This window comes from Salmo salar, chromosome 17 (assembly GCF_965601325.2).
Source record: "Salmo salar chromosome 17, fSalSal1, whole genome shotgun sequence".
Taxonomy (NCBI): domain Eukaryota; kingdom Metazoa; phylum Chordata; class Actinopteri; order Salmoniformes; family Salmonidae; genus Salmo; species Salmo salar.
In genome coordinates this window covers 58,480,981-58,493,753 of record NC_138307.1, presented here as the reverse complement: position 1 = coordinate 58,493,753, position 12,773 = coordinate 58,480,981, and the positions used below count along the sequence as shown (strand labels likewise).

Sequence of the window (12,773 nt, the reverse complement as noted above, 5' to 3'; positions counted from 1 at the left end):
CCATAGTAACCGGAGTTCTCAATCCTGGTCCTAACTCCAGGGGACCCACAGGGACTGTGCAGGATTTTGTTCCAGCATTGCACTGACACACCTGATTCCACTAATCATAAAAGCCCAGTTGATTCATTGAATCAGGTAGTTACAGGCAGAAACTCTCAAAACTGGGCTCTTGGGCCTAAATTAGATACAGTGAGAGACCCTGATTGTCTTGGCTCAGGCACAACTATGTGAGCTTATCATCAGTGAAACCTCAGCAGAGTGAGTCTGGGCCAACGTGGACAGTCAGGTAGACTAGACTATAGCTGTCTCCTGGGAGATGAAGTAACAGAGTCTGATGTAAGAGCAGGGTTTCCTTGCAGAGCATTCAGACTGGAGCGTGACTGGAATGTGAACTGAGCCAGGCAGCGTGAGGGATTGTCAGACACACTACTATCAGCGGGACCTGCTGTTGGGTAAAAACTACTGGAGATGGAGAAAGAGAGGAAAGGGGTAGAAAAGGTGGAGAAAGGTGAGAGGTAAGAAACCGGTGACGCAGGGTCAGAGTTGAAGTGGGGGAGGGGTCCTATGCTGACAACTTGCTGAGATTGGGGCCTTAGATCAGGGTTTCCCCAAACTCGGTCCTGCGTCTTGTAGACTGAAAATGATCATATGGTCTTGGATGGACAGTCAAGGGTATTACTGCACCATAGGAGCTAGGAACATAACCATTTCGCTACACCCACAATAACATCTACAAAATGTGTGAAACAAAGTAGATTTGAAGGCAGGCTGATAACAGCCCTGTGTGTGTGGTGTGTTCTTGGCATCAGAACAGACCACAACCACAGCTTCTCGCTTTCGTCTCCAAACCACCATGACATGACAGCTGGTTACCATGGTTACTGCAACTCACAGGATAAATTAGCACACTGTGTGTGTGTCTGCATGGTGACGAGGGGAGCTGCTCTGGGGCCTGCCATCACATCACTTATCCTTAGCAAATAGGTCATTATCTTGATCTATTCTTCATAGTTTCAACATGACCAAGTATGTTACTACCTGATAAAAAAAAAAAGACGGCAGGACACTAACAAGGTTAGCGTGCCATGGTTACTGCACTGTGCAGCTCTGCATTTTTCAGGCTCCTGAGGCCAAACCACACATGGCCAGAGAAGTGGATCCATTACAGGCCCGATGCACAACACACTCTTTCTCCCTCGCACACAGTATACAGGCAATAAACCTACTCAACAACACAAAATTATATCATTTTCAAGCCCATCACCACACCCACTCTGACACAGTCCTCTCTCTATGCGTGCGAGCCAGCGAGCCACACACACAGCAAGCGGTGTAATATGAATGAGGGTGCGGGTGAGTCACTCGCTCTGATTAAAAGCATCAGTGCAGGCCCAGACCCAGGCCTCTAACTTGGCTCAGACACGGTGGGATGCACAATGTGACTGGTCACTGGAGAGTATGGCAATAAATAAATCAATAGGATCCAAATATCGCTAACTTGTCATTTTCTGAATTGGAAATAAAAGACACCAGGGGAAAAAATAAAATAAAATCACTATGTAAAGAAAGATGAACCCAATCCATTTTAAAGTGATCTCCAGTAGCAACCAACACTGGCTTACAGGCAGACCAGAAGGGGGAAACCGCCGTCGCCATGGTGACCGTGAGGGTCATTTTCTTTGTGCAAAAATTACAAATTATAAATAAATTTTAAAAAACAAATAAAAACACAATTTTTTTAAAACTCTTCAACAAACTCACATCCTTCCTGCTAAACGCACGCACACACACACACACACAAACAAAAATGCAGGCTTTCAAGGAGAGGAAATACTCTATTCTGAGAGAGAGGTTGTGTCCCAAATGGCACCCTATGTAGGCTACCCAAAATGGACGTCCTGGTCAAAAAGGAGTGCATTACATAGAGAATATGGTACCATTCAGACAAGAGAGATGTGACCAACAAGTCTACGCATTAACTTTTCCCTTTTTGTTTTGCAGCAAAACAGTCAAGGTCACTATTCGCCTCCAAATATGGTCAACTGATAAACATAACCCACTTCCTTTGCAGTCGTTTGCGCTTGTCTCGGAGGTCTATCTTCTGTTTCCTTCTCCTCCACTACTTTCTGGCCATGACCACACCCACCCACCCCACGGGTGAACTTTCCAGTGAAAGTTATCACTATGAAATCAGTTTAATATTAGAAAAACAGTCTGACATCTACGTGCCTGTTCTATATCAGACTTCTCCATTTGAGCCCCTGTCTTTTCTACATTACCGATATGCATATACAGCATCTACCCACCCTGTCTCAAAGCCCTTAGTGCCCTGGTCTAGAAAGAGTGTTTTGGCTTTCACTTATCTTGGACGGGGTCAGGTTTTAATAAGGGGTCAAGGAGAACAGATCTTGCAACAGTTCATAAGCGTCACATTCATTGTGGAGCATGGCACACACACACACACACACACATTGCACTACTCACACTCTTGGCCAGGTAGCACACAGTCTGTTAGGTGACAAACTACTAAACTAGAGTTGCCAACATATCACATTCACAGCTGTATGTATACAGACTAGGGGGAAAGGATCCAAATATCTCCAACTTTAATCAGTGACACTCTTCAGCATGTTAGCACAATGCTATGCTAATAGAATAGCCTACAGTTTAGAGGCTGTAGTGGACAATGACTTCCAGAGCAGGGATCATCAACAAGGCTAGGGCGGTATACCGTATATAGATACACTATACCGAGGTATTTTGAAAAAGTGACGAGGGTTTTTCAATATCTCTTTGAAGTTTAATACATTTGGATATTTGTTGATGCGGTCTTGTTTAACAGAGAACAGAGTGGCTATGAGGAGAGCTGTTACACAGGGCATTGACCATGGAGATTGACCCCAACAACAGAAGGCCTATGGCTTACTGACCATGCAGTAGTCTCCCAATGATCTCGTTTGATTGGGACAGGGGTGGGTGGCTGAGGAAATTAAAACAATAGATTTTCAGCAATCAAACTTATCAAAACCCTCTCCCAACACTTCACTTAGAGCAAATAAACTGTGGGATAGAAGATTCACTCACTAGGGTTGGGAATTGCCAGGGATCTCATGACACGATATTATCACTATATAGGTGCCGATACGATATGGATTGCAATTCTCCCGATTCCATTGTATTAAGATCTACGATGTGAAGTCGTTTGTGGTGACCACGGGCACGATATGGCGCCCATAACAATATTGCGACATGTTAAATGTTTTCCTCCATCACTATCGCTTCCCCTATGCCCCTCTTCCCCTTAACCAGCTCCCCAGGTACTAGTGTCTACCTCCCATGGCCCTCCTAGTAGCTATCCCATCTAAAAAGTATCGTCCTAAGCCCACACCATCCAACACACCCAGAAGGTTGGAGTCTATCTCCAAGGTGTCAAAACATCACGCTGTTACATTTGCTCTTCCGCTGGCCGACACAGGAAAGAGGCAGTGGGTGATATAGCCACAGAGTTTCTAAACCCAGAGGCGCAACAACGCGAGACTTCCGGGAACGCTTGCGAAACAGACCAAGCCGGGATTTGGGAAGTCAATGAGAGAAGTGAAAAATTATTTGTTAGTAGTCAATTGTCTCGAAATCTAAAAAGGCACAATATAGATGAAAAGATTTGGCATGGGTCCCAAGATCCTCTAAAGGTTCTACAGCTGCACCATCGAGAACATCCTGACTGGTTGCATCACCACCTGGTATGGCAACTGCTCTGCATCTGACCGTAAGGCACTAGAGGGTAGTGCAAACGGCCCAGCACATCCCTGGGGCCAAGCTTCCTGCCATCCAGGACCTATATAATAGGCGATGTCAGAGGAAAGCCCATAAAATTGTCAGAGACTCTAGTCACCCAAGTCTAGGACCAAAAGGGTCCTCAACAGCTTCTACACCCAAGCCATTAGACTGCTGAACAATTAGTAAAATCGCCACCGGACAATTTACATTGACACACCCTCCCTTTTGTACACTGCTGCTACTCGCCGTTTGTTATCTATGCGTAGTCACTTCACCCCAACCTACATGTACAAATTACCTCAACTAACCTGTACCTCCGCACACTGACTCGGTACCCCCCTGTATATAGCATCGTTATTGTTGTTCTTATGTTACTTTTTATTATAGTCAACTTGGTAAATATTTTCTTAACTCTTCTTGAACTGCACTGTTGGTTATGGGCTTGTAAGTAAGCATTTCACTGTAAAGTCCACACTTGTTGTATTCGGCGCATGTGACAAAAAGTTTGATTTGATTCAAGCCAATGTTTAAAAATGTCACTTCAGTCTCATTTAAACACCAGATTTACTTAAAAAGGCACATCTCAATAGGTGGTCCAGGTAAGTCATGACATAGCACAAGTGGGGGGGTGGGCCTTTCCTCTTTTGTTCCTATACTGTTCCACAATCAAGGCAGGAGGCTGATGACATCACGACTTCCATCAGACCAACTCATTGAATGCCCTACTCCATGAACTTTTGCTCAAAACATATTTTTGTACCCTTTACTGTGTGTACATCACTATATTTAGAATTGGGGTATTGCTTTTCAACAGTAAAAAAATTTAAAAAATGTTTTATTTATTATTATTTTTAAATCGCTGTAGGATGCCTATCAAAATCACACTAATAGAAAAACCACAGAATGTGATGGTTTAAGTCCAACAGGAGACCACTTGGTCTGAAAAATCTGAGAAATGTTGATTTTTAGGTGTAATTACACTTTAATTCAAGTGTGCACCTAGCAAGAGGCTGTTCAGCTACGTTTTTGTAACACACATTGGATGGTAGAGTTTGCAAACCAAATACCCACTGGATTGATGAAAATGATCATGATATTTTGCCAGTTAAGCATAGGCTACTTTGTAGTTAATATTTAATTGAGAAGTTTTTTTGGGAAAGCCTTTCCATCTACCAGAAGACAGTTTTCATTAGCATCATCGCCAACGGCTACAGAAAGTGGTACACCCATACACAGACAGCGGCATTCTCGTTGCCCCTTCAAAATGTTGAAGGAAATACAAATCACTGATGAATTCTGTTCATGTCTTATGATAAACTTGGGCAAAATAAATGTTCAATACACATTGTTAAATTCCAATTTAACACCAGAATTCCATGAGGGCCCTAATCATCATGAGGCCCTCCACTACCTAATGATGTCAGTTAAGAACAAATTCATATTTACAATGACAGCCTACCTCAGCCAAACCCTAACGACGCTGGGCCAATTGTGCACCGTCCTATGGGACTCCCAATCACGGCCGGTTGTGATACAGCCTGGAATTGAAACAGAGTCTGGAGTGACGCCTCTATCACTGAGATGCAGTGCCTTAGACCGCTCCGCCACTCGGGAGCCTAAATCACTATTGCCCGTAGGACTCACACCTGTAGCCATGAAATGCTTTGAATGGATGGTCATGGCTCCCAATACCATCATCTCCAATTCGCATACCAACCCATCCAGGACCTCTATAACAGGCAGTATCAGAGGAAGGCCTTAAAAATTGTCAGACTCCAGCCACCCAAGTCAGACTGTCTAGGACCAAAAGGCTCCTGAACAGCTTCTACCCCCAAGCCATAAGACTGCTGAACAGTTAATCAAATGGCTTCCCAGACTATTTGCATTGACCCCCCTTTTTTCTGCACTGACTCTCTTGCACTGGCTCTAAGCACACTCACTGGACTACACACACACACACACACACAGCTACTCAGTTTATTATGTAGCCTGATTGCCTAGTCCCTTTTACCCCTACCTACATGTACATATTACCTCAGCTACCTGGTACCCCTGCACCAGTGCTCCTTGTATATAGCCTCGTTATTGTGATTTCATTGTGTTACTATTTCCTTTTTTTATTTAGCTAATTGTTCTTTTTAACTCTGCATTGTTGGGAAAGGGCTCTTAAGTAAGCATTAGCTGATACCTATTGTATTCGGCGCATGTGACAAATAAACTTACATTCTGACTCCGCATAGCTGGCTATGTGAAACGTGAAAGAAAATGAATGTGCCAGAAAACAATAATTTGGCTAAGTGGGTTTCGACTCATCGTTACCACTTACATTACATGGGGACGTGCAAATTCACGAGCATCATGCTCTCTCCCTCTGTGTGAAGAAACTTGACTGCAACCAAACAACGCACACAAATTGTACCGGGAGGCAGGACAGAAAACAGACAGCGTTTCCCTGTCATAGCTCGCTTTGTGACTGACAGGCACCTATCCCATCAATAGATCACTAGAAGATGCATACATTTCATTGTAGCAGGAGATGGCTTGACGGACTAGCCAATTGAAACTTAAATGAAAGTAGCCTACTAATACAAAGACAACAGTAAACAGGTCGTCCCCCACGAATGATGCAGCGGCCCCCTTTGGAGCAATCATAGATATTCGTCATTTACCAAATTACTAAGGCAAGTCGCATCATTCATTAGGTACTAGTCTAGAAAATATTGCGTCGAGAGACCTTTGTCCATAGATGCCACATATCAAGTTTGGTGCAGATCGGTCATTAGGTGCAAGAAGAGTAGCGTTGTGTTTTTCAAGAAATTCTAAACCGTAAATGGCCATGGAGATAAATGTGTTCCTTGTGAGGAGAGGGACATATGGACCAAATTTCATGACTTTAGGTCCAACAGGGTGATGGGCGTGACCTTTCAAAGTTGGTATTTTCAATCTTGTTATAGCGCCACCATCTGGCCAATTAGAAATATGGCATTTACAAAATGACACTATGGCAAGACGCATCATTCACCAAGTTTTGTCAAAATCGGGTCAGCGCTGTCACCAGTCACGTGTGACTAACGTACGGACGAACACACTAACGGATGGAGACAAATCCGCAGTCCCCTCCCCAATTCATCGTGGGCGACAATGAAGTGGAAAAAGTAGCCGGCTGAAAATGCGTCTGTAAATGGCTGATTAGCCGACGGCCGGCGGTAATAGAAAACGCTGCCTAGTAGACAGACAGGTACAGAGACACAGAGAAAAGAGCCAGTGGACCACACTTTGAGGAACACAGTACATTTGCATATATTAACAAACAATCTTATCTGGAGTGACCTACAAGGACAGGTGCATACAAAAAAACAGCCGGGTGGGCAGGGTGAACACCACACAGTAATAATCTGGAACCCAGAAATCAAACAGCTTTCCCTGGGAGAGGGGTTGACAACTGTAAACAAACAAAAAAAAAAATGTAATCTTCCATTCACCAGAGATGAATAACCATCCAATCAGGAGCAACTTTGTCCGGCCCAGGACCAATCAGCATTGCTTCCTGTCCCTTTCAACCAATCAGATGCTGTGTGCGGGATTAGGCGAAACACAGTGGGACACCAGATTATAATTCCTTTCTTTGATGGCGATGATGAAGGGGAGGTGGTCTTGATCATAGATAATCTAGTCCCACCACTGATATACCCTGGGGGGATTGGAACAATTACACCTCTAACCCCAGGCTGACTGGGAACAGGATTGCCCCAGTCCTGCCCTGAGGGGGTAACAGCAGGAGGAGAAGGGTGAGGCTGATAAATTCTCAAAATTCCATGGAAGACCATCAAAGCAAAGCAGGGCTGGGAATTGCCAGGGACCTCACGATAGAATATTATCACGATAGTTAGGTGCCAATACAATATGTATTGCGATTCTCACGATTGGCTCCCTAATTAAAAAGATTTTAGTACAAGCCACGAACGAAAAATACTAGAGTATTGGTGCAGGTACAGCCTACTATCGCAAAAATTATATTTGCAAAACAATAAGACGTATCGTCAAATAATATCCCAATATGTAACTGTATAAATTTTTATCCCCATCACTAGCTTCTAGAAGTGGGTCACTGAGGGCAGGCTGCAGGGCCCTGGGGCACTCGTCTGCCTCCTGAATAAGGAGCATTCATTACAGCAGACAGACGGCGATGAAACAGCCACACGCACACACAGCCCCGGGCTGGGGCAGGGACATAAACAAAAGTCCCTCACTATAAGAGCAGTAGGCTTACATCCAGGTCAGAGCAGGGACCAGAGAGTCACTTTACATCATGTCTGCAGGGAGAGAAGTATCCTGCACAAGCCCTGAGAGAGACCAGACCAGCCAGTATTCAGTGTAGCTCCACACGGAGACAAGCAGTGTCTGTTTACAGCCTAACAGACAGGGAGACGGTAACGTTACCAAGATACCATGGCATGACGAGTCCCATGGTAGGGACATTCCGACACACACACACAGCTCTGTCCCCCTTCCAGCAGCACCCCCGTCCCCTTTGAAAGACAGATTGTGAGGTCTATTTCTGGAGGTCCTGTGTGGCTGCAGCCTGGCCTGCTCTAGAACCAGGGAGGAAGTGGTAGCCCACAGATCGAGAAGAGAGGAGTGCTGGCAAGCTCTCTCTCTCGCCTTCTCCCTCGCTCGTGTCCTTTTCCACTGCATTGGTTGTTGTGGTGTTTCAGTCTCACTCTGGCGGTCTCCAAATGTCAAGCTTATTCAAATTGTCCAGCAAAACGTAGGCATATCTATGCACCTAACCTAAAGAAGCAGTGGGTGAATCTCCTGGCTGTCAATGACAAGAATGCTGCTCACTTGTAGCTGATGAGTATTTCGTATTATAATGAATTGGACACAATATTACAGTAGGTGGCATTCTTCATGCTTCTCTCCTCTATACAGATCTGTTTACCTCTAGGTCTTGTAAAGGGAGCGGAGGCACAGTGCTAAGCTCTGGTCCAGGCTCTCGCACGGTGCCAGAGCTGTCACTCCTGGGTGAAAAACAACTGCTGTGCATTCTGTCTAGTCCCCCACTGCTGCATACGCAAACAGTAACACTCCTCCAGCTGCCTGGGAGGGAGGTAGAAAAGGGGTCAGAACGGAGAGCAGCGTGTGTTGCGGCTGATCATGGAATGAGGCCCCTGGCTTCTACAAAATTAACGACAACTCCCCACCCACATGAGAACACACACACACACACCCCCACCCCCCTTCTCCCAGTTTTCATAGAACACAAACACACAGAGGGACAATCTGGATTCTCGCTCTAAACACGTCTCCCAAGGGTCCGCTCTCCTATTTCCTGTTTGGGCCGGGAGCACCGCGAACGGAGCATCCGATTCGCCGCAGTGTTCTCAGCCCAAAAGGGGACGGCTGTCAAAACAGAGCTACACAAGAAACCCCAGTCGGGCTGACCACACCCTGAACACAGACCGGCCATCTTGGCTCCCCATGTGAAGTCTATCTGATCGATGAGAGTTTGGGTTGAGCACAATTAATTATCAATTAACCTGACACCTTAGTGACTAATAGAGTGTGTGAATGGGAGCTGCAGGAAGCGGTCATCAAGGCAGGGCGTGTCCTACAACCACAACATTGACTGCAAACAGTACAGTAGCAAAACCTGCCCCACGGGGAGCAGAGAGGTTTTGTTCCTCTGGATATCCTCTTCAAATAATTCAACTGATGAATGTTTTACATTGTCGACTCTAATTCTAAGGGTGGTCACATACAATTAAAGGATGGGTGAATGCAGGTAAAAGCTTTTCTCCATCACTGAATGTTATGTTGATGATGTAATCACCCAGGAAGCATCTTCTCTAGAAATACAGTGATGTTTTAACAACTCAAGTCTGTGGAAGCAACTTACAAACACAGATGAGCTCGCACACCCAAACTGTCAGTCAGCAGTTGTGAAACATTCCAGGTCTGTGTGTGTGTGTGTGTGTGTGTGTGTCAGTCAAAACACAGATGAAGCAACACCTCCACACCTGTGCTTTCAGGACATCGCAGGACAGGTAGGCTACAGGTCTGTCAAAATGTTAGGGAGCACCAAGCTCTCTCTGGCATGTGAGAATGATGTCAGAAGACAATGTCATTGCCCCTGGGAACATGCATTAGCCTAACGGTATAAAGAGTATCAAATTGGAGTATCGATCTGATTGCAGAAGAGTGGGTATCCACTTTAGGTAATGAGTATGGAGTCAGTGTTCAGAAACAGGGGGTAAGACTAAAATATGCTTGTGTTGTTGAAAAGTAAAATGCATACTTTAAAGAATAAGATGTCAGATGCATGTGTTGCAGCAAGTGATTTACTATGCATGTATTTATTATGCATTGGGCTGCTGTAAAAGGGTTTCAACTACAGACAAATCATCATCCCTGAGTCTTGTTTTTTTATTGGGTACAGAGGCCTCGTTTCTCCTTGATCACCTCAGCGCTTGGGGGTTTTAATGTCTGCTTCCCAGATGCTTTACAGGCCTAGTCTGCATTCAGCAGCAAGAACAGCAGGGTAGATACAGGAAGGAGAGACATTCTGCAGTGTGCAACGTCCACATTATAACATCCTGCCGCTGAACCTTGCAGAGATTGGCCCCCTTCAAAACAGACATGCATTAAAATGTGTGCAAAGAAAAACAAAATGTTCATTGTCCAACCTCAACTTTCCAACCAAGAAATAAGTACATAAGCCAGATCTTGCTTGATTTTAGAAGCTGAGGACTTGTCATGCTACGATGTTTCTGCATGCTCCATCTAAATAAGTCATCAACAGAGTCCATTCTATAAATAAAAGACGTTACAAGTTTCCAACTAGCTTAATATATTCATCGGATAAGGCGGCTTTAATATTTAATGGTGAACAGGCCATTATACCGCACGGATCTATGCCACCGCACAAACCGGGGGGAGCGTCAGATAACCGTCCCAAACACTCAGCGTCCGCAACAACACAACAGGAAGAAAACTGAGCATCTACTGGGCTCCGTTCCGGCCGCTCTGGTTCAAGTGGCTTGGGGAGGGGCAAAGCCATCTAGGTTAGTCCACAAACAAAAACAACTAACAATACTTCCATTTATAAAACATACGTTAGTTGTTCACAAGCATTGGCAGTAAGAATAGTACGCTTTTATCAATCAAAGATGTGCTTTGCTTCTCAGAATGACCAGTTAGTCCTTTTAATTTCGACCTCATGTAAAAATCTCGACACGAATGTGTGACGTTTGCTTTACTAACACATTCCTGTTAGCTGGGCGAGAGGTGACAGAAAATGGTTTCGCTTTAGTTAAATAAGTTGGTTTAATAAACCCATATTAGTTAGAAATCTACTCTAACCAACGCCGCCAAACACGTCGTTAGTTAGCAAGCTAACAAGTATCCTCTACCAAGCTAATTAACTTGCAAGTTCACTTAAGTTAGTTAGTTAGTTAGCTAGATATGGCTATGAAAATTATGCATGACATAAAAGAAAATGGAACGCAGCCATTCACTCAAACTCTTTCCTCGTGGTTTGAAATGACACCAGCTAATCTCGAGAGGCCTTTGACATCCGCGATTTGTAGTTCAGTGCCCTGCCGGATAAGACACCCCACAACTGTGGGACGCCGTTTTGTCCCGTCCCGTCCCCGCTACCTCTCCTCCGCCTGTTTACCAGGGCTGAACCGCGGCTAATACGCCAGCATTAGCTAGCTAGCACTTAGGAAAATAGCTAGCCCAAAACTCACCTCTCTTATCGAGGTCGTAACCGACCACCACGAAGTAGTCGGCGAGCCTGGCCATCTCGGAGTTCACGGAGACAGGCCTTTATTGCGGTATCCTTTCCCTTTACCGTCGATATTCCATTCACATTCTGTTGGCGAAAGACACATCACGGGCGACAGTAGCATCCTTCCTGCTGTATCCTGCCGCCATACCGTCAGTATGCCTTGCCCTGACAGCGGAGAGTAATGAGTCTGCGCACTGGGTTACAGGGAGGGGCGCATGGCAAGAATGTCCCACAACGTCCCATTAATGTAGTTGGGTGTTGATCCCTTGCAAAAAACCAAACCACTGTTGCCTAGAAATGCAGCACGTTGTTAGCTAGATGCTGACAATTATCTTACTGAAAACATGCAATATTTGCGGTAGAATGATTATGAACAATTAGTGTATTTAGGATGCATCAATAACATCTTGCCTACAGGGTACACTTGGGAAACCTTATGTAATCAACCAAAGCACATCAACATATCAAATAAACACGTTAAAACAAGCCTTTGACAGCTCAAATGGGCTTTTTACAGTGAAAATTACAAAACTGTATCATAACCTTTCTGTGCACTCAACGTCAATATTTTGGTTATCTAAACTAGAGACCATATCTTCCTCATATCTGTCACAAGTGTTCCCCAGCCCGCATGTCATTGCTGAAATACTCTGGAATCAGAGTGTCTGCCAGAACTGATCAGAGAGGTGGAATGCCTGCAGGAATGCCTGCTTTCGCAGTGTGTGTGGTCAAAACAGATGGTAGCCCATATAGTTGAAATGTAATGTAGACCTATACAGAAAATAATCGGTACAACGTTGCAGTGATGTTGCAATACCGTTAAGTGATAGGGAGGTTGAAGGCAGATGACATTTATCCATCCTCTGAAACAGAGGCCCAGTTCCGTGCAGCCTGCTGTCCTTGGCTGCCGACATCCTAACACCACTGAGAAAATTCCAACACTTCCTGCACTGTGACCTTTGACCCAAAGTACCTATCGCCTCGGGATTAAAAACCAGGCATGGCTCTTAAGCATTTTTTTATAGTCGCTCTGGATAAGAGTGTCTGCTAAATGACTTAAATGTAAATGTAAATGTTTTTGTTCTGTATAGCCTTCTCTCCTTCCCCCAGACGATTGGTATCCCCCCATGACTTATAATGATAGACTGTTGCTGTGGGTGGTTGGCAAGAAAATCTATGTCAAGAAACACCCCCCATACCTTCC

At 44.8% G+C, this 12,773-nt stretch overlaps 1 protein-coding gene across 12 annotated transcripts in view; it reads right to left on the bottom strand.

Moving 5' to 3' along the window:
- LOC106576236 (myotubularin-related protein 5) overlaps nucleotides 1-11,758 on the bottom strand; it is a 73,664-nt gene extending 61,906 nt beyond the window's left edge. For all 12 annotated transcript variants that reach the window (XM_014153285.3, XM_014153291.3, XM_014153288.3 and 9 more), the window contains exon 1: nucleotides 11,529-11,758. In XM_014153285.3, coding sequence (XP_014008760.1) covers nucleotides 11,529-11,583 — 55 coding nt within the window. In that variant the 5' untranslated portion in view covers nucleotides 11,584-11,758. The remainder of the gene's footprint in view (nucleotides 1-11,528) is intronic.
- Nucleotides 11,759-12,773: the final 1,015 nt, after the last annotated feature.